Below are 22,286 nucleotides of genomic sequence, written 5' to 3'. Positions count from 1 at the left end.
GGATGGCACTACAATATGTTTTTTCGGCGGTTTTGTGTTTCTGCCATGAAGCCGGTGTGCCAAGGCGTTTGGCAGCTTTGAAAAGTCGATTTTTTTTTTCTTTTTTTTTTAATGCATGTAACATCCTGTTGAACCATGGTTTAGACGCGTTCGTGCGGAGGGTGAGCAGTGGTATATGACGGTGTACTAATTCCAGTGAACTATTTTTGAACAAAACACAGTTATCGTTGGCCGAACGCTGAGAAAAAGTCGGAAGATATGTGTCACAAAAGGATTGTAACCCGATATTAATGGCATTGTAGTCAGCGCGGTTATAATCAAAAATACGTTTATGTGTTTGTGCACGTGCGCATGAAGGCATGGAAATCGTGAAATTAAGCAGTTCGTGATCACTAAAGCCATCAGAATAAGAGATAGGGCTTATATTGTCTGGGACTGACGAGAAGACGAGGTCAAGCTTATTGTTTCCTCGGGTAGGTTTCTCGACTAATTGGACCAAAGAGAAATCGAGAGTTAGTTGAACAAAATTAGTGCCATCACGTGTTCTCGAACTTAAGCCCGGCCAGTCAATTTCAGGAAAGTTGAAGTCACCAAGTAGACAAATACTTGCTTTTGGAAATTTAGCTTCTGCTTCAGTTAGGTTATCATGTAGATCGGAGACGAATGATTGCGGACTATCTGGTGGTCTGTAACAAACTCCACCCTGAAAGCGCTAACCCTGAAAGCGCTATATTAATCCAAGCGATATCTAAAGTATGATTGACAACGGTGGAAACTTGGGCATGTCGGTAACGGTGATCCATTGCCCGAGGGGTAGCGCGAAATCAAGACGAAGGACAGGCGCCTGCAGTGTGTATATCTGTTCTTTGTCCTTCGCCTTGGTTTCGCGCTATCCCTCATGCAATGGATATCTTAAGGTTCAACAAACATATGCTACAAGGCATTCTAAACGAGGCTGAGGTATACAGGTGCAAGAACAGTGGATTTCATTCACAGTATATTGCCCTGGTTTACCCATGGCCTGTACATGACCGGGTTTTCGCAAAATACAACGCCGTAGAAAGGGCGTCATTAAAAAGCGATTGTTTTTGCAAGATGCGTTAATGAAATTTATGTTTTCGAGCACCACTTTGCCATACCACGTTCCATGGAATTACAGTACGGAGTTAGATATTCGTCACAGTTTTAAACACACAAAAAAAATGTGTTATTTCTAACAAATGGGCTTCTGAGGGTGCAGTTAGTTGAGGAAAGCGGCGGTAATTCCCGTTTTAATGCAAACATCTCAGACTGCACCACATACGTGCGCTAAGGCGATTTTATTACGCTTCCGACTTTTAAAGGTGCACTGAAGAGGAATCTGAACTCGTCTTTTTGCCGCGGGAACTCGATCTACACGTTCTGATCATTATTAGAAACTTCGATTTATGGCCCTGTGTGACCGATTTTCCTAATTAAATCGAATTAATGTCCGGCTCCCTCCTTTTTTTTTCGAATTCTCCCCCGTACGGTGGGCGGAGTCGACCAACGCGTGGAGTGCCTTTCAGCCAGCTCCGTGGAGGCTTTGCTTTCGCTTTATTTTGTTTTTTTAGGTTTCCGTGAATAAATAGTTTCATTCGCAGACAATATAACCGCAAAATAATCCCTCAGAAATAAAAATACGCGCGGACTATTTGCTTCTACGGACTACTAAGTATTACTACGCCGATGGCAGAGCGGCAAGCCGCCACGGTACTGGGTGAAAGGCACTCCACACGTTGGTCGACTCCGCCCACCGTACGGGGGAGAATTAAAAAAAGGGGGGGGGGGGGAGGAGCCGGACGGTAATTCGATTTAATTAGCGAAATCGGCCACACAGGGCAATAAATCGAAGTTTCTAAGAATGCTCGGAACGTGTAGAACGAGTTCCCGCGGCAAAAAGACGAGTTCAGATTCCTCTTCACTGCACCTTTAAGTCTCCCTGAAGAGTTGTAAGTTCGCACTGAAATCGTAACAGCGGGTCAAAATTCACGCTTGCTCTCTGTTGATGTACCGAAGTTTGGGCCATTTGGCATTGATACATGATATAAGGACCCGTCGCAGCGCGGACGAAACGGGGACAACGAGAGAGAACGATCGCAGCGTTCGTCCCGTCGTGATCGTTCTCTCTCGTTGTCCCCGTTTCGTTCGGGCTGCGACAAATTCTTGTATTATGTCCCTGTAATACCCGAGGACAAAGGATGTCTCGGATCTCCGGTCCTCTCGACGTGCCCAGAAGCAAATACAGCGCTATTTGGAGAACCTAGGCAAACAACGGTGGCGGTCATTTTGCAGCAGATTGGATCCCCGCAAACCACTCTCCAAAATCTGGCACGTCGTTCGAGCACTGCCGACATTTCCCCAGCAGAAACACCCTTTCCGTGCATTGGCACTTTATGAAAGACGGCAAGAACTAGAGGTGGCGGAGGATTTCTGCTCGAGAATTGCCGGAAGCACTTCTTCACCTCGGCAGCATCGATGTGCTCCCCCCACGATGGACGGTCGACTGGACATCCCCTTCACAATTCAAGAACTGAAAGCAGCTCTTTCTGCTTGTACGCATCCTTCGTCCCCAGGACCTGATGGAATAACATACAATGCGCTTCGTCATGTAGGCCCCCAGGTAAAGGAAGCCCTTTTAACATTGTTCAACCACTCTTGGGCCTCTGCCACTGTTCCACAACAGTGGAAAAGAAGCCGCATTGTGGCCTTGCTCAAACCAGGGAAATCGCCACTCGACTTAACATCCTACAGACCAGTAGCTCTGGCAAGTTGTATTGGCAAGACGATGGAGCGTATGGTGCTAACCCGTCTAGAATGGTTCCTTGAAAAACGTGGACTATACCCTTCCACAATGACGGGTTTCCGCAAAGGCCGGTCTGCCATCGACAGTGTAATTGATCTCGTGTCAACGGTAGAACATGAAAAACGCCGTCACAGGTTGACTGCTGCTCTTTTCCTCGACATCAAGGGCGCATTCGATAATGTTCAGCATGATGCAGTACTAAATGCACTCGATTAATGTGGTATAGGCGGACGTCTGCATAATTGGATTGCAAGCTATTTGACAAACCGGACAGTCTACATGGAGACTCTTGAAGGAGACACAGCAGATCATCATGTTGCTTGTGGTGTTCCTCAGGGAGGAGTGCTCAGTCCAACGTTGTTCAATCTCGTGCTCATTGGCCTTTTCAAACAACTACCGAAGACTGTTTCGATATTCGCCTACGCAGACGATATTTGCATATGGACATCAAGTGTCACCCGTCCCCAAGTGCAAGCAAGATTGCAGCGTTCGGTTTCCATTACGTCTGCGTACTTGTGCCGTCATGGGCTTGAACTTTCGCCAACTAAAAGCGTAACATTGGCTTTCACACGCAAGTTAATGGCGTGGTATCCGGTCACAATCGACGGGCAAACTGTTCCATACGTAACACATCACAAATTCTTAGGTGTTACGATAGACCGTGACCTGTCCTGGACGAAGCACATTTCTGTGCTCAAGAACAAGCTCGACAGCTTTGCAAGCATTGTGCGGTGTATGGCAGGAAAATGTTGGGGTCCCTCTGAGCGATCTTTACTACACGTGTACCAGGCGCTGGTAGTCGGCCTTTTCAGATACATTGCACCCGTTCTCTCGGGGGTCAGACTATCAGGCCAGCGTGTGCTTGAAAGCGCGCAGGCTCGTGCTTTAAGAGTATGCTTCGGTTTGCCATGTAAAACTTCTACATGGGGCACATTTTATGAGGCCCGCGCTTGCCCAGCACGAATTTATTTTACACAGGAGCCACTTCGAGTGCATTTGCGGCATCTGACCAGGCATCGTCATCGCCCCCTGACCAACATTAGTGCAGTGCGTCCAGATGCAGCCTTTTCCAGAGCCCTTTGGTTGCAGCGCAATGCGGTGCCTTCGAACTACGCGCCACAACAGATTGCGGTGTGCCACTTTGGGCAGTACCAAAACCATCTATACGGACAACAATCCCAGGGATAACAAAGAAAACGCACATTCCAACAGTCGGACTGAAACAGCTGGCGCTGTCATACATTACATCTATGTATACTAACACCCAGCATGTTTCGTGGACGGATCCGTAACGACCACTTCTTCAGCTGCCGCGGTGATAGTGCCAGGAAATGCCTCATGTCACCGTTTCAGGCTCATGCACAAAACTTCCTCTACGGCAACCGAATTGGCAGCCATACGAGAAGCCGTCCTTTATATTGGTCACCAACCAGCGCAGCAATGGACTATATTCTGCGACTCGAGATCGGCATTGCAGGTCGTACAAACTTATCTAAAACCAAGGGCATGCGAGCAGCTGGTTCAACAGATTGTGCTTTTGTTAGCCGAAGCTTTCCACCGCGGCCATATCATAAAGTTTCAATGGATACCGAGCCATTGCGGCATAGCGGGAAACGAGCGTGCTGACGCCGAGGCTCGGATGGCACATAGTGATGGTGCTTTCATTGAGATAGCCTTTTCTAGATCAGACATTGGAGCCTTGTTGGCGCATTTAATGCAAGCGGCAATGCAGTCGCACTGGCATGATTCGAGTCATCAACAGGTCCGCGTCTGTAAGCTTGACGCTGGCTCACGATTACATTTGCCATCTATGGCGGTGCGACGTCATGGGACTTTACTCCACCGGCTACGGCTTGGCGTTGCCTACACCAAACACTATCTTCACAAGATCGGCATCGAAAGTAACCCAAATTGCGCACAGTGCCACACTCCAGAGACTATTAGACACCTTCTTTGCGAGTGCCTGAACTATACTGCTGAAAGAAGAACATTGGAGGCGACCGTGAAACAACTGGACTCTCGCCCTCTCTCTGAGGAAACTCTTGTGGGCGCCAGGACGAGACGTTCTGATTGGTGGCGTGTGATAAAGGCCCTGCTCAACTTGTTGTGTGAAACAGGCCTGGATACTCATCTATGACCGCCTGTGCACAACCTACATGGTTAATGACATGTGTTCGTGTTTGTGCTGCAGACACCAGTTTTATGAGTTTTATGTGCGTCTACTAACCGCGATGCGAGTGCCAGCCAGTGTGGTGTGTGTGTGTGTGCGTGTGTGTAGACATCACTCGTGAAACTCATTGTATTATGGCCGCCGCGGTGGCTAAGCGGTTATGGTGCTCGGCTGCTGACCCGAAAGACGCGGGTTCGATCCCGGCCGCGGCGGCTGGAATTTCTTTGGAGGAGAAATTCTAGAGGCCCGTGTACTGTGCGATGTCAGTGCACGTTAAAGAACCCCAGGTGGTCGAAATTTCCGGAGCCCTTCACTACGGCGTCTCTCATAGCCTCAGTCGCTTTGGGACGTTAAACCCCATAAACCAAACCAAACCATCATTGTATTATGCCATCATCAGCCTTCATTCGCACTTTCATTTTCCTCCTCTTCCCTTTCCCCTGTGTGGAGTAGCAGGCCAGGGCCATGTTACCACCGGCCGACCTCTCCACCTTTCCCTGATTAAAATTCCTTTCTCTCTTATGTCCCTGTTGATAATGATGATATTCTCAGGCTCCCTATTTTTATGGCGGCGAGCGCCAAAGAGCAAACGTGAAAGAAGTTAATAGGTTTGGTTGGTTTGGTTTATGGGGTTTAACGTCCCAAAGCGACTAAGGCTATGAGAGACGCCGTAGTGGAGGGCTCTGGAAATTTCGACCACCTGGGGTTCTTTAACGTGCACTGACATCGCACAGTACACGGGCCTCGAATTTCTCCTCCAAAGAAATTCAACCGCCGCAGCCGGGATCGAACCCGCGTCTTTCGGGACAGCAGCCGAGCACCATAGCCACTGAGCCACCGCGGCGGCTTAAAAAGAAAGAAGTTAATAGTCAGACGGGTTCGTGCAGGATGTCACCGTCCAACTGTTAACTTCTTTGATGTCTACTCTTCGGCGCAGGATGTCTTATATCGAGGACAACAACAACAGCAGCAGGATGTCTTTGGGCGCGACAACAACAAAACAACATGTATTTGGTCCACGTCTGAGAACACTATCCCTCTATGTCTCACGGTATGGTTATACATAAGTGGAAGCTCTGTGTAAAGGAGCAAAAGGTGAACATCCGACACTACGGCCGCAGAGAGCACGAGGCTTGGCGCAGTCACTTCGTGCTTGTCATGTAGCGGATTCCCGCAACCGGTGTCCGAACGAACTCTACCCGCGTTATGAGTTGTTGCGCACTGCGTCGCCTCGTTACACCTCGTTAAGACAAGTAGTCATCCTGTATGCAATCAACGATTCCTTCAAGCACTTCCTTACAACTACTCTGGTTCAACGCGACGCTCATATACCCATTGTGCGTTTTAAAAACTGTTAGTTGCAGGCCTTTCCAGCTGCAGTATATCGCAAATTGAGAATAGCCAGATAATGAACAATACCCTGGCAAATACAGTGTTTGTTCTTCGAGGTCCGATTGGCGCGCTGATTGTTCTAATAGGCCGTACGCCGGAGGACTTCGCAGAGACATAAATTTAAGTACAAATATTTACCAAAATATATAGGGGCAAAGGTTGGTATTCAAGAATCTGCCGTCTGCTCAACTGACTACCTGACAACGTGAGCACGAGACATCGTGTCACAAACTGCTGAGCCTGGCGCGCCTTGATCCAACTTGCGGAGAAGCTCTCCTAACTGCGAAATGAGTAAGTACTATTGGACCACCTTTTCAAAAATCCAGACTAAACAACTAGAAAAATTTTAGTGATGTCACTCTTTTCAGGCTTCATTCGTTGAAAGCCGCAAAAAGGGCAACGACACATCGCCATCACTGTATCTTATATCATGTTTTCACTTGCAGTGGAATCACATCTTTAACAGGTCAGAGTCGCTGGACCGGACCTCCCCTTTGTTCTCCGATCATCGCGTTTTTTGGGAAGCAAACATAGTGATCGGTCGGACCGGCGCCTAGGTAGCGTGGACAAGGGGGAAGTCAGAGTTGAGGGGCCGCTCTAATGCGACGTCTCTGGACACCTGTCCCGTTCACCACCGAAAAAATTGCACCTCCCTCAACTGAGGGTATAGGACAGGGGAGGTCTGGAGGAGGTAGTCTCATTCTGTTGGACAATAAATGTTTTACACTCACTCACTCACTCACTCACTCACTCACTCACTCACTCACTCACTCACTCACTCACTCACTCACTCACTCACTCACTCACTCACTCACTCACTCACTCACTCACTCACTCATTCACTCACCTCTGTGTCTACTCGCGAGCACTAGCGCAAAAAGGAGAAATAAAGAAAACAAAAGTAGCCGAACGTTACAACTGTCTACTTGAGTTTTACAACGTAAGGAGAGAGTACTATGTTGAAAGTCCGATCGTCCTTCAAGCACAGGCACAAACACAGCATCTCCGCTTACAAATGAAAGGATCGGAAAAACGAAAAACAAATTAGGAAAAGTATTGTATGCTCAGCTGGCTGCATATCAAAGAGTGCGACGTTTGGAGAGAAAAGAAACAACAAATTTGTATTGACTACTTAATCTTAACGCAAAATAAAATGAAAATCGAGGCACTTAACAGTGATGCCCTTAGATCATAACGCATGAACTTCTTTTAAGCCCTCTCAATAAAAATTTTAGATCCAACATTCTTTTAACTTTACGCCATAGGGAAGGTACTTGAATACCGGACAGCGCTTCGGTATCATGGTGCTGTGAGAGGCGTTATTGAGAGACAGCATAATAAAACCATAAGAGCAGTTTCCTGGTGTATACATTCGCGTTCCTCGGCCGGCAGCCGTGTTCGAGCCCAATACAATTATACTTTCAGATCAGTGGGAGAACCACATACTGAACTAACGGTGTCTTGTCTTGTATATAAGGCTCCCATTAGCGTGGACGTGTCTCAAACAAAGTCAGAAAGCGCACAGCAGCTGCAGGTGCAGGTTCGGCAGGCTGCGAGGACTTAGCAGCCGTTGGACGCAGCGATGAAGTCTCTGCTGCTCTCGCTCGGAGCACTCGTTACCACCTCCTTGGTGGCAGCAGGTCAGTACCTACGAAAAGGTTTCAATACCTGCAATGCGTAATGATGATTTCGCGGATGTGTCACAGTTATTTGGCGCCTAATTCGCCAATGTTCGAAGTAGAATACTTCGCCATTTTCTAATTCGAACAATGACGACTTCGAAGTAGAATACAGCTGTGTTCTTTAGAAAGCGCACATATTTGAGGTCGTTAGGCGTCGAAATCGATTATTATCCCGTCATTATATAAGAAATAGTTCGTCATTTTAACAGAGTGTTTGGAAGAATGTTTGGTCACGATGGCGTTGCCGGTAGTTTTCGTGCTCTTTGGCACAGAAAATTGCTAGTTTATTTCAACAATTTAAACACTACAATGACAGATATTTCAGACTGCTCTATTTTTGCTTTTACGCCGCAAGGGAATACCCTGCGGATGCACTGTTTTGCTCCCTTCTCTGCTGCATCTTTCACATTTGTTTAACATTGCTTAGTGTAAACATCTGAAAATAATTTCCTCTTGCTTTTTTCTTTCAGATCTGCGAGCAGACGATGCCAAAAATTTTCCATATTCGGACGAGCAGGCGTTCGAAGTGAGTGCGGACGCTGCACGACCTCGGGCACCGCAAAACCAGAGAAGAGGCATAATCAGTGAATACGCTCTCCATGCACACCCTTCGCTTATGAGAACGAAACTTAGAAAAACAGCGCTCTTCGAAAGGGCATTGTCTTACAATTCCATAATCAATTATGATGACGCTGAACACTCGATCCCTGCCGAGGACTTGAATGTGCCACCGTGGGAGGTGAGCGCTCTTGTTCAACAGACTCGAAGAGCATCTTCACTTTCTGGATGGCAACCGACCGCTCGTGCCCCTCTCCTTGCACAGATTGGAAGGAATCGTTTCAGACGAGAGGCGGGGAATACGACTTTACGGAGGCAAAAGCGTTTCATCTGGCCGTTTCTGGCGCTAAGCTGGCTCTACTCGCCTTACTTGTACTCGGGGCTGTATGGCTACCCAGGGCTGTATGGTTACTCGGGGCTGTATTCGCCATACTATTACCGGTATGCTTACTATCCTTACTACACTTACGCGTACGGTTATTACCCGTATCGATTTGCCATTAACCCTGTTTACGTAACTCCTGTACAACCGACGGGCACGACACCAGCTCCGGCCGCGGCACGACGATGATGTCGCCTCTTGGTTAATTATATCGGTGCAGCAAATATCAATGAAATAAAAACCAGTGAAAACAGAAACCCACGTGGCGAAAATTTGGTTGCTTTCCCACAAACGAAAGAACGTGTGAGTGATGGTTTCGGAGACAACTATGATACGTAAAAAGCGACTTCCTGTTCCCCACTCGAAGTAAAAGCAGAGTACATGTCGACGTTAGAAATAAAGGAAAACGCTGGTTTAGGGCAGAACAAAACAAAAAATAAAGGCAAGCTTACTTGTTGTGAGTCCCGACTTTCTTTGGGATCAGCTTTTTGATACCACGAGAGCGCGCAGGGGCACACGGTGCTAATGTGCGTGCTTTGAAGGAAAGGGCTCCCAGGCTGTGGCAGCTCGGCACGTGCCGCCGTATGTTTCCCTCAGTCCTTTCTTTCAGCCAAGCGGATGGAGAGATCTCTTGTTACTCGCAGCGGCCTCTTCGCGTGCCCTAGCGCGAAATGCTAAGGTGGGTGAACGAGAGCAAAGGAAGATATTGTCGTTTCCTAACCTTGTAGACGGCACGCACATTTTAGAGGACAGACCCGCCCAGCTGTCGTCTGAGCAAGCAGGTTTTGTCACGCAAATTCTGAGTAGACTGTAACCTCGGCAGAGGCAGTTCGAACAGAGTTCGCGCAAAGATGGCTTGGCTGACGATTATGCTCTTGGCATGTGCTCTCCTCGATACTGGTGAGAACTTGACATTTTTGTTTCTCTCAAAGCAAACAGCAGTAACCCCTGCGGGGAAGTTTTTTAGTAAACACGCCCAGTATTTCTGACGCATGCGATTTGTGGCATTTACAGTTGCTTCAACTAGCTCGCACCACTTATCGAAGCGAACGTACGGCTACGGCCGAATGCGTGGAGGATACCGCGGCGGCTACGGCGGATTCGGAGGCTACAGGGGCTCCTCAGGCTCTTATCGAGGCTACGGCGGCGGTTACAGAGGTTTTGGAGGCTATGGCGGCTATGGCGGCGGCGGTGGCTACGGTGGTGGCCTGAACGCTCTAACAACAGCCCTCTACAGCAGGGTCCTGGACGGCCTGTACGGTGGCGGCTTCGGCGGCGTTCAGTACGTCTATGTTCCCGTCTACTATCCAGTTGACGACGGCACGGTTGTCATCGTGGACGAGGGAGGAGGTTACGACATCGGTAACGGTGGTACTGGAGTCGTCGACACGGGCGTCGGCGATATAGGCATCGGCGGCATCGGTAACAACGAAGGGTTGATGTACCTGCACACCGATGACAAGGCAGCAGTGCGTGTCAAGCCCGCCACCCAGCCCAGGCGCGTATCCGTGGGAAGGGAGCGTGTGGTCCAACGGTCCACGGAGCTGGGTCTCGGCAGGACGTACGCGGTGACGCCGCCCAGAAGGCTCTCTGCGCGCAGCCAGCAGGGGTAGAGGCCCAAGCTCACGCTCTCGCTAAAAGGGTAGATGTGTGCACATGCAGGCTCGCGAACTGTAGTCGGTGTTAGTGTCGTTGAAACACAAATTGATTTGTCACATTGAGCACCAATTATGTCACAGATGCAAGCAAGAAAATTCCAAGTTCTTTTGTTTTCATTTGATTATTGTGCTGTTGAGGTCAGCATTTGTCAACATTCGCTAATTTCCTTCTGCGGTAGCGCACAAGGCATTGTTTATTGCATTGAGCACTTTTGAATGGTTTAGGATACGTGCAATAAAAAAAATAAATTCCGCAGAAATAATAGCACTGATGCTAATTGCTTCAAGCACTGAGAAATGATTCGTCAGGCTCTGAAGAAATAGTAACGGTGAATAAATTAATGTAGCAAAGGATCAAGTAGAGGTGCACTTTTTCTAGCACATCACAGTTACGTCCTCACATTTACGTTCCTTAATTTTTTTTACACTTTTCTGCGCTGTATATTTCGACACGACTCTCCTGCTAAAAAATGTAAATCCGCTGAGAAAGCCTTGCAGTTTTCTGTCTGTTTTCTTTAGTGATCGCAGCATTGGTTCCCTCGTGTGCCCTAAATGCGTTAGCATTATACCCGCGCTGGCAAAATTTTTCCGTCTGTTGTGTAATGCCGCCGGCAACCTCCAGGAGGCCTCCGCACACTACCCTCTGTACCCTCCATACACCTTCATCGTACAGAAGCGGCCACCCACCACCAAGCAATTCAGCTCCACTCCGCAGGAGTTTCACCAAACACCCACCTCCAACCTCCAGAAGGCCCTACTCACCACCTACTCACTCACTTCCACCCTCCAGGCGCCCTCACACACGAGAAGCCCATGCAGCACTGGAACGAAAAAGCGACGGCGAAATGCAGTTCAAAGACGCAACGTGAAGGCGGCCATTGTAGAAGCGAAATGAGCAACCAATACTGCTAACGCAGATTTGTTGCATCACTTCGTACGATCGCCTGTGCATTTATTTTTTCAGTTCTCTGATATATGTAAGATGTTTGGATATTTGCACTGTTTGATCCAACTTTTTTTTAGCGCCTGCGTCTGTTTTTGCTCCTGTTACACCTGTTCGTTGCGCTGTTGGTTTGCGTGAAGAATGTCCGTGCTTTAAAATCGCCACATCTCCCCCTGTTGACGTAAAGAGCGGAAAACCACGACTCAGGTGATGATAGCAATATCTCGCTTTGGCTCCGTATCGGTGGGATTCTACTACTCAGTATGACCTTGCGGCTGCGATTTCCGACTCAGTGTCCGCACTTCGATGTAGATTCATGGGTGTGCGCTTGTGTTGAGAGTTTTTTTTTCGAGGCATGTTGAAAAAACACCGCTGTTCCAAGTTAGCCCGGTATCTACTGCAGTGCGCCTCGTTTGACAAGTGTGGCTTTGTCATTAAAAATTTCATACATTGATTGTCACTAACATGCTTCGGAGAAGGAGTACCAGCAAATAGGCAGAAAGCATTCAACTGCAAACTATTCACCTAAATATTCACCTCTTTGTACATTTCTTGCCCAAACAGGTGAATATTTAGGTTTGCGTGTTGAGCAGAATATGGTGATTTTGAATTAAAATGGCGCAAGGGCGTCTGGGGCCAAAGAGCACCGTGGCACAAGGTGTTTTCGTCTTCTTAAGTTGGGGTCAAAGATTCATGTCCCAACCATTTCATCCTAAAGAAGCCGAGCACCAGTCCAGGTGAAAGCTTGTAGCCATTCTATCACCGATGGGTATGCGGCAATCGAACCCCGCTCCTCCCGCATGCGACTGAGCACAGCAGAGAGTTGGGTTGGTTGCTATGTATTCATGCTAGCCTGCAGAGGAACGTAAGGCACACGGCACGAAGAAAGAAGCTAGAGCGCAGTCAAGCAAAATTTAGAAAAAAGTCTAAGAAAAAGTGGTTTACGTCCGTCCGTGCACATTTTAAAAAAAATAGCAGATAAGTAAGTTCCGGCCGTTGTCAATCCGCCGTAGCAGACACGCCAGCTTCGCGCAGAGAAATCGAAGGACGGCTCAAACACACGTCTACTTTATTGCGTATGGCCTTGAACGATTCTTGGCCAAACCACCTTGACCAAAGTCAAGGGTGCACCCGCAATTTTTGTAGTCGGTTTCTTTCTCTTCTTTGCGCGATGTGTTTTTACAGCTATTCGGTGAGATTTTTCACACGTGCGTTGTTACCGCCCTCAACTTGCTTCAGTTTCAGATTGCTTCACTTCCCTGAAATGTACTGCTTTCCATGAAAATTGGTATCGTTTTCATCATGAAGCTCACTGCGCTGAAGGGAACAATAAATCACGGTGCACAGTTAACGTCCATCGCCTTTCTATTACGTGTATTTGCGTTCAGAGCAGGTTAAAAGCGATGTTTTTCCTTCTTTCAAACTCAGCAGAACAGCAACGTAGACGTATTTGTCACCAGTCATTTCCTTCGCAAATCAACATGAAGGAGCTGACACCGCGGCACTTGAACGCCTCCGCCCTGCGAGCTCACACCAACGGAAAGGGGTCACCGACAAGCCATCTTGACACAGGCGACTCATAGTCGCTTGGAAATAGGTTCGCGGGACCGCCTGCGCGCGGCAAACTCTGCTCGAGCGCTCGTGAAAGAGCTCGCGCTCCGCTTTCGTGCACTCAGCTGAAAGTGGCCGTTGTGAGCATCGACAGTGGAAGCCGAATGACGCCGACCCTCCCGTGGACTGCACAGCAATGCTCGCACGATGCAAGTTCTTGTTCATCGCTGGTATCAGTTTTGCAGCGCACGCACCAATGACTGACGCGGGTCATGCGTCACTACCAGGTAAGAACGACGTCGAGCAGATAACAAAATAATGGTTTATGATTTATGGGGGTTTAACGTCCCAAAGCAACTAAGGCTATGTGGGACGCCGTAGAGAAGGGCTCCGGAAATTTCGACTACCTGGGGACTCTTTAACGTGCACTGACCTCGCACAGTACAAGGGCCTCTAGAATTTCGCCTCCATCGAAATTCAGCTGCCGCGGCCGGGATCGAACCCACGTCTTTCGGGCCAGCAGCTGAGCGCCGTAACCACTGAGCCACCGCGGCGGGGCAATAACAGAATAATGAAACATCTTGGCGGGTGCATTAGCTTTTGAAATTGTTTATTTTTTCCTGCAGCAAATATGTTGTCTTGGCCAACAACTGAATTTCCTGATTTCTTTACAGGACTCAATTACGCACTTCATCTCAAGATTTAAAACAGTCGCAGAGGTCTAGTGCAAATGTACATCCCTTTCGGCTCTCTCTCTAAACGTAGAGCCTCGTTTCGCCACCACAAATTATTTTAGCTTACTTAGAAGAAGCAGCATTTGCGCCTCTCGCCTGCCCCTTATAGAGCCTAAATGAGGCGCCTTCAGCATTGGAATAGTGTAAATTTATTAATGCCCGGCTGTAGCTTCAAATTTCTTTTGTAATCCCTAATTGTAAATAGTAAACGCGCAGGCTGTTGAAGTAACGTGCATCTTTATACTAGTTTGGCGAATCAGAGCCTCGTTTCTGTCGCCGATTCACTTTCGAAAGAAGCCCGACCCAGTAGCTCAGTGATTATGGCGTATGGCTTCGAGTTCGGAGGTGCCGGATTTAATCTTGGCCACAGCTGGCGCATGTTAGGGTGGCGGGGGCAAATTCAAAATATGGCCGCGAGCTGTGCTATGTATGCGGACGTTAAAGATCTCCTGAGGGTAGAAATTAATCCGGAGACCTTCACTGCGACGCACCTTATAAGTTCACCAATAGGGCGCCGCGGTATAATCACAAAGAAACCACTCTCACTGTGCTATAAAAGACCAAGAAACAAAATACAGGTGTCGCCGCAGCCGGTCTATTTCGCAAGTAAATGCGTGCGCCGACACAGCATTTTGCACGGATCCCGGAGGCTACGCTACACTGCCATTGGCTTCAAAGCGATGGCAATCCGGTAAGGACGCCACGAGTTTGGATTGACTGACGGAAAGATATTTAAATACAGTTTTCTCGGCAATAAATGTGTTAATCGCTGCCGGACAAGCATGAGCATAGCCTGTAAAGGCCAGGGAATAATTTTTACTCAGAACAATATTTGTCTAGAGTTGCTCTTAGTGCCCCTTTAACCCACTTGCAGACTAGGGGCGTTAAACACCACGTAGCTGTAATTTCACGAAATTCTTGACAAAGATTACGTGACAAAATTAGTGAGACTTCGCGACGTTGCGCTGTTTATCAATAAGCACTTTCGTCTGGGCGAGTTGGTTCATAACAGCAACTAAAGGAATAAACTTGCGCAAAGGGACTGTCCTGTCCTCACGTCTCTTGCGTTTTCTTCTTGAATCCCTTTGCGCAAGTTTATTCCTTTAGTTGCTGTATATCAGTTATCGGAGGGTAAAAAATGAAGAAGAGGGCGTGGAAAAAGAGGAGAGGAAAGGTGGCTGCTCATGTTTAAATGGTGATCAAAAACTGGCCAGCAACTTTATTACTCGTACACAACATCGTACGCAATGGACAAAGTCACTGAAAAGAAGAGTTCATCTGCCACTAGAGCCGTTTGACTGTAACGGTAGCTAGAGGCACTGTCGGAGCCTACTGCCGAGTGACTTTCCGGCAACGGCTCCTGTTGATACAGGCGAGGAAGTGACCGCTTTCGTCTAGATGGATACAAGCTTTATCGTTTCAATACATGGCACTCATGCTTGGTGAAAACGCCAAATTGCGTCACAAGGGCTGCGAGCCACACAACAGCACGTGGCATCTTTTACCCCCGACCGTACCTGCCCAACTTGTAAAATAAATAGAAGGAATAGGCTGACAAAGATGCCCCTCTTGGCTAAACAGACTGACTTAAATCACGTATTCTTAAAAGATCCCCACACATTACATTCATTCTTATTGTTGCCACCCCATAACAAGCAATCTATTAAATTTTTAATCACGCAAATCGACTTCAGGAGCCGAGTTAAGGTCAAAGCTTGGAAGGAGTGGTTTGGAAAGGTGGCTTCTATTTTCAAAATGCATCTCTTGAACAGGGATGGTCGCCCCTCTCCTGCCCCCCACACCTTTTAAATCCGCCCATTTGAATCCCATTTTCGATGAGAGACGACAAGCAGTCATTTGTGCATGAGTGGGTGCTTCGTTCCTGTTCTTTTTCTAGAGCTGAATGCGACAATGCGCACGCACCATCAACTGCAAGCCCCGGAGGGTGCGAGAGTCGAGAGGCAAATCCCGGTGTACAACCGGCGCATCGGCTTCTACCCCTATGGCGTGCGGTTTGGTAACCCGTTCGCCAGCCTGACAGCGGGAGGAGCCTTCGGAGGCGTTCCGTTCGGCGGCGCGTTCGGAGGCCCGTTCGCGGGCGGCATTGGATCTGGCATCGGGGCTGGCTTCGGCGGTTCCCTGGGAGGTTTCCTGCCCATCCGAGGCCCGGCATCGTCCATCCTTGTGCCCCAGCTGGTCGTGGGCTACCAGAGACCCTTGCTGCCTTACATCGTGGGCATACCTTACCCGGTGTACATTCCAGTGCTACCCACCGCGGGCGCCGGCATCTTTCCCGGAGACGTTGGTCTTGACGGCGTCGCGAACTGACGCCCGCTCGACGACTGTGGCTCGCGATGCATTCGTGCAGCGACTTCTCCTTCGTGTCTAGTGTACGCTGCGCCTGGGTTCGTCGTTCCAAAGATGATTTCTCTGTCAGATACAAGAAAGCCGTTCTGGACGAATTCTTCTACGGGGAGGGGGGGATAGCTCTAGTGCTTTGCACTCTTTAAAGGTTCAGGAGGTTTTTACACTCTCACCGATAGCGATCGCACAGCACCCCTGAAACCCTATGACCTGCTGTGATGAAACAACAGCACCGGTAAAATATATGTCCTTAAGTCATGAACTCGAATAAAAAGTGAGAAAAGGAAGTTCGGAAACGGCCCTCAATAAACAGTTATGTGTGGAGGGCTCTAATTACAAGGAGCCTGCTAGCCTTCGTCCGCAGTTTAATACAGCCAGAAGAAAAGATAGAAATATGAATGAAGCAGAAATAGAACAAAAGGGCTATAAAAGGTCCACAAATGGGCTGTTAAAATGATAGATACTGCATTCTTCTTAGTTCCTGTTTCCGCTTTCTTTAGAACCACCAAACGGGTCACGATTGCACATGTCGACATGTCTTTTTATTTTAATTTGTCAAACCAAATATGCGATTTAATTCAAGGTCTACAATCGGCGGGAGTTTCTATTTGTCTGATTGTTTGCACAACTAAAATCAAGCAAATTGACTTTGCCTGATTTTGGTCCTCCAACTAGTATTCTGTAGTTTCTTCGGCTGAAACGTTTTATGCCTTAAAAACAGGGAATGCGCGAACACTTCTTGCGCTATACTGACGGCAGCTTTTGTAGCACTCTCATCCTCGGTGTACAGAATGAAGGTGCAGCCGTGAATGAATGAAATCACATTGCGAGCGCGTGGTCTCCAACAAGCTCCTCCGCGGAGAAGAGTACAGGCTTCCGGAGGCGCTCAAAAACTGTAGCACAGAATTTTCAGAGCTTTTATTTGAAAGGGCTATTTGGTAATGTCCTCGCATTGGGCATCTAACAGCGCCAAGTGCAGTCATGGCCTCGCGCTCGTTGTATCGCGTTTCGTTCGCTGACGACAGTATACGTTCCTAAATAGCTGGCACGTCTAGAAACTTTGGAGAGAGGATGCAAAACGTTTTGATTTAAATTTCAGTTCCTTCATCCAGTAGTTGAGTTTGGGCACAATTCGTTTAGTATTAATGAAGATTCCAAGGTCTTGTGCACAAAGAGGGAGTTTTCTGCAAAGTATAAAATCACAGTGATCAGTCTGAAGACCTAGGTTTCCGTCTGTGACTTGTACAAAGAAACTTCGAAATGCAGACAGAAGGTGATAACGATGAACGCGATGACGGCGACGCTGCCTAAGGGTGTGTTAATCGTAACGTACAGTTAGGGCTTCACGAGCACCCAGCTTTTTCAACACAGACCACAACGAACCTTAACTAGCCGCATGTGACTCGTTCATTCATTATTTAGAGTTATCTGTAGATTTTATCCTAAAATTAAGAGATAACTTTTAAAAAAAAAGGCGTTACGCAGACCCCCTCTCTCTCTTCTGTACTGATCCGTAATAATGCAATGATTCCATTCCAATTCTTTTCCCTTTACGTTACGTTTGCCCTCTGTCACCGTCTCAAGCGATGCCGCCCGCCCACTTTTGCCGGGATCTGCCATGCATGAAATGGAAGCTAATTAAACAATCATGCATTACACTGACCTGAAGCTCATTTGTGTCGAGTTAGAAGAATGTATGTCACGGCAAAAAAAAAATGTACGTAATACAAAATACGTCCACCGAAATTTCCGCCCTTGGGTGTGCGGTGAAGCGTAATGAAATTCAGCAGTGCTCAGTCTAAGTGGTGGCATTATACTGCTGCAAACTGTCTTGCGCAGAGAGAGAACACAGTCGGAATAGACAGCTTGATTAACAATATTACAACATAACAACGTGTGAAAACATTTCCAGCACCCCTGCAGTGTTTTTGAGTCCATACATAATTCCCATAAAAATGTCTCGCAGAGGTTACGCCGAAATCACAGACGTTCCCTAACAGCAAAACTTGGAAAACCATACCAGATTATTATAACAATCGTAGCTATGGCTGCTCTGTCATTTCATCTTTGCGGCGTTTCTATGCCATCAGGCGGACATCCACTATAGATGGTGCAAAGTTATCAGAATATTGTTCAATGCACAGACTTCATATTACCAACTTTGAGCCATGTGCTTACATAGGTAAGTTTCAGAGAAACGTATATAGCTATGTTTACAGTGTTGTGAAAAAAAGTGACAACGAAAACGAGCTCCGTATAGCCATCAGGTAAGGTGTGCGCCACTGAACTTGTATGATTGCTCGATGAATAAAGCACAAAAAGCCGCAAAGCAGCTCCTCTATATTAACGAGGGCGCTGGCCAGGTGCGCATCATACTTTAATTCCCAGTATTGTAAATTCAAGACAAGACTTAGCCCATATAGTAGCAAAATGGGTGTAAGCTGTCCTCTAGCGCGCTCCCTCTTAGGGGCATGGTATGCTGCTTAAGTCGCGGGTAGATTTCGATCACTAAATATATGTAATGCTTGCTCTTGGCAACGGAGGCATACTTTCACCGCAAAGTGTAGTAACCTGATGCAGCAAGAAATGGGAGGAGCCTTTGAAACGTGGCACCGGAGGTCTCGAGTTTAACAAACAGAGCAGACTGAAACGTTGGCGCTAAAATCCTCGTAACTGCTAGAATTTGGCACGTTTTGAAGCTGCCCCGCCGCGGTGGCTCAGTGGTTACGGCGCTCGGCTGCTGACCCGAAAGACGCGGGTTCGATCCCGGCCGCGGCGGCTGAATTTCGATGAAGGCGAAATTCTAGAGGCCCGTGTCCTGTGCGATGTCAGTGCACGTTAAAGAACCCCAGGTGGTCGAAATTTCCGGAGCCCTTCACTACGGCGTCTCTCATAGCCTCAGTCGCTTCGGGACGTTAAACCGCAAAAACCAAACCAAACCGTTTTGAAGCTGTAATTTGTTTCCCTTGACAGCAGTAAGTATTCCATATTTTTAGTGATGTAAATCTACCCCAGGCTTCGACAGGACACCCTGCCCATAAAAGGTAGTGCACTAGAAAACAGCTGAAAACAGCTCGCTCCCGTTTTAGTCCCATATAGGGTAATCCGCATTTAGAGTGTACCTTATGCATTCTGCGTTCTCGTTTACACATGAAAAAAGGGCACACGCATTTGTGCCAGTATGCTCTCAGCAGTCAGGGCTTTCTAATAAAAAATGAGCCGTGCCACTGTAAGGCAGCTGTGCAGTGGGCGCGTGCGCGACTACTAGCTAAAGTTTAATGAAACTTCATTTCACATCTTGTGGAATTCGTTGACGAAATATTAAGGTAAGATTAGTGGCATAGGGTCAATTGGCCTCGCTTCGACTTTGAACACAGCCTATGTCGTAACCACATGGTTGGAAGCTGAGTTTTTGTGAACACTTTGTTCATTTTTAGTTTGTAGTGAACGCACAACAAATGGATATTTGTGTCACTTAGTCTCGGCCCCAGAAAAAACGATCAAATGCACGGCGCCTGAAAATTTGTGGCCTCCTTCATACAGACAGTGCAGATTACAAGCTGTTACGGGTTAGTTGGCTGAGTATGCGTGTTTAGCACAAAAATTGCGCAACTAGAGCTAAGTAGCAGCAACAATGACGACCCAGACTCTACACGCGCATTTCTCGAAGCGGTAATTCAGGAGATATGGGCAGTAGAAGCAGCCGGTAGGACGGAGAGAACTCGAGCAAAAGCCGACGGCACTATGAGTTCGTTCTTCGTAACAATGGAAAAGAACATATCTGAACTGGATGAGAATACACTGGTGCAAAACCTTCATATTGTCACTGCAACATCAGCGCAATGTAGTGCACTGCAATGGCTGAACTTATTCCGCATTCCACAAATGCGGTCTGCACCTTTGTCGTAGCAAGAACAAAACTTATGTATGGCCATCATCAAGTATACAATTCTCCGAAGTGGTACTGGGCGTCCAGTGTAGAAATTAAGCGGCAAAATTGTTCCCAGATTTCAGCGACGCTGACATATTTACGAGTTTTGGTTTACTGAGTGGGCGCATTGGCAGTTTCCCCAAGATGTGATTACTGTTCACCCATAGGCAGCGTTGAGTGCAATGCTCTCTCGCTTCGAAAAGCAAATAAGCACTAAACGTTGGTGAGACAACTGCTTTCTTGAAGCTCAGAACTCTTTCTTAACAGTTGGCGCAAAATGGAGTATTTTCTGTGACCATCGTCATTAATCACGTCCGGTATATGATGCGCATCACATATCATCGCCACGATTGTGATGAACTACGTTGGCACCATCGCTATATACCTCTGCTTTGCCTTATTGAAGCATCTTCTGTCCGCGTGTACAACGCGCTCAGAAAAACACTGCTGGTCAATTTATATATTTTCATCCTGGCTGTTTCCTTGCAACTTGAGAATGCTTGTTGCAACTTCTAGGCTGCATTCTCCTAACATTCTTACCCGTTATTTTTCACCAATGATAGCTACATCCAGACATACTTCGGTACCTGCTTTTGGCGGCACATACAAAATCTACAGATGAAGCATGTACTGGAAACAATAAGGCACAGTTTTATTTACACAAAACGGAGACAAATAGAACAGGATAAGTGAAGGCACACACAAGGGAGCCATGTAGGAACCAGGACCTGAAGATGTACAACAACGAAGTCTTGCTTTTGGCAACACTTGATACACTGACAAATACGCCGTCACCTGAAAGACAGACAATGAAAGGCGCTGAGCAAATCATACCTCTATGTGCTAAAAATAATTGAGCGCTGAGACAGCAGAAGTTCCTGATAACTATTTCCTGCACCTTAGTTGGTGTAAATCGGTGCTAGCTATGTGTTGCCGGCCTCCCTGCAAAGAGACAGGCAGTATACGCCGGACATCTGCGCCATCTTAGCTGCTTCAGGGCGCGCGCTACGATGGACTGTGCCCTATGATGTGAAAAATACTGATCGTCGGGGAAAGTGCTAATCGGTAAAAGATAAATTGCGCACGCACAAAGGACCAAAGAAATCCGTGTTTGTTACGCGGCGTAGCTAGGTAGCACGCACGCTAGTGGAGGTTCCGGGAGCCACGCGTAGCAAACAAGGAAGCCGCCGCATGGTGTTTCTAAGTGTAGCTGACAATACGTCACTGGCCTAGGGGCCAGGGCGTACCAAACAGATCGCAAGCGAAGTGCCGCATCACTTGCAGCTCGTGCTGCGCCGTCACTAACTTGAAAGCGTAACTGCTGCTGTGCAATGCCTATCGGCTATCAGTAACTGCAGGCAGATCAGGAAGAGGCAGTGTTATGACGTCTCATCAATGGGGTGTGCGCGAAAAAATAAATTGGTAAATTGGTTTTTGAGGAAAGGAAATGGCGCAGTATCTGTCTCACATAGCTGCACGTGCGAGCTGCAAATTCACAACATATCCCAGAGGAAAGGAAAAGTCGCAGTGACAAAAGAAAAGACAGCCTTCACGAAAGGCGTTTCACAGCGCCTATTAAGCATGCGCTTGCACATTACTTCCTCGTTTGTTTGTTTTTTGTGCGCGCGTGCTCTGCCCTCGGAGACGTTCAGCTACAGAATCCACACCCGCGCCCAGTCCTCAATATCTGCTTGAAGCAAATCGCGGCGAGCGATCGTGTCTCAAAATTTCAAGATTACAGGTTTACTGCGAGTTACTTTGCGGGAAAAAGTTAAAATATCATCCCAGTGCTGGAGCCAAATGAAGGGTAAACTTGAAAATCTGCATGCGTAACACAAATAACGCTGCAAAGTATAATGACTCTGCGACTAGAGTAACGAAGTTTTTACTTTCTGTAAATCAGGCGCTACTAGATGAGTCGCACAGCTTTGGGAAATCATCGCGAGCAGCCTGGAATTTTTTCCCGCTGTCGCCGATAGTATATGATAGGCAGGTTCAAAAACCTAAGGTAAATGTAGCTTAAACGTGTGCTGTGTACCGCAGAGTAAGCACACGGAACCAAACTGTTAAGAACGAGGTTGACAAGCACGCTCACGT

At 47.6% G+C, this 22,286-nt stretch overlaps 2 protein-coding genes across 2 annotated transcripts; both read left to right on the top strand.

Annotated features, from left to right (window-relative positions):
• Positions 1-9,829: 9,829 nt before the first annotated feature.
• Positions 9,830-11,950, top strand: LOC149352713 (uncharacterized). The gene is made up of 2 exons (XM_089577232.1): positions 9,830-9,908; positions 10,023-11,950. The coding sequence occupies exons 1-2, from the start codon at positions 9,860-9,862 to the stop codon at positions 10,619-10,621; spliced, it is 648 nt and encodes a 215-aa protein (XP_089433358.1). The 5' UTR covers positions 9,830-9,859; the 3' UTR covers positions 10,622-11,950.
• A 1,406-nt stretch (positions 11,951-13,356) lies between these two features.
• On the top strand, positions 13,357-16,222 carry LOC149352712 (uncharacterized). The gene is made up of 2 exons (XM_089577231.1): positions 13,357-13,447; positions 15,792-16,222. Exons 1-2 carry the CDS (start codon positions 13,357-13,359, stop codon positions 16,220-16,222), a joined length of 522 nt encoding a protein of 173 aa, XP_089433357.1.
• Positions 16,223-22,286: the final 6,064 nt, after the last annotated feature.

Source organism: Amblyomma mixtum, chromosome 3 (genome assembly GCF_055824585.1).
Source record: "Amblyomma mixtum isolate Tamu chromosome 3, ASM5582458v1, whole genome shotgun sequence".
NCBI classification, from domain to species: domain Eukaryota; kingdom Metazoa; phylum Arthropoda; class Arachnida; order Ixodida; family Ixodidae; genus Amblyomma; species Amblyomma mixtum.
Note: the sequence above shows the minus strand (reverse complement) of the source record. Positions and strands in the feature narration are given on the sequence as shown.

What these genes read in the sequence shown, in the direction of transcription:
- LOC149352713 (XM_089577232.1), top strand. Translation starts at nt 9,860, where the DNA reads ATGGCTTGGCTGACGATTATGCTCTTGGCATGTGCTCTCCTCGATACT. An exon ending in ATGTGCTCTCCTCGATACTG is followed by an intron (nt 9,909 to 10,022) that starts GTGAGAACTTGA and finishes TGGCATTTACAG; the next exon opens with TTGCTTCAACTAGCTCGCAC.
- LOC149352712 (XM_089577231.1), top strand. Translation starts at nt 13,357, where the DNA reads ATGCTCGCACGATGCAAGTTCTTGTTCATCGCTGGTATCAGTTTTGCA. An exon ending in GGGTCATGCGTCACTACCAG is followed by an intron (nt 13,448 to 15,791) that starts GTAAGAACGACG and finishes TTCTTTTTCTAG; the next exon opens with AGCTGAATGCGACAATGCGC.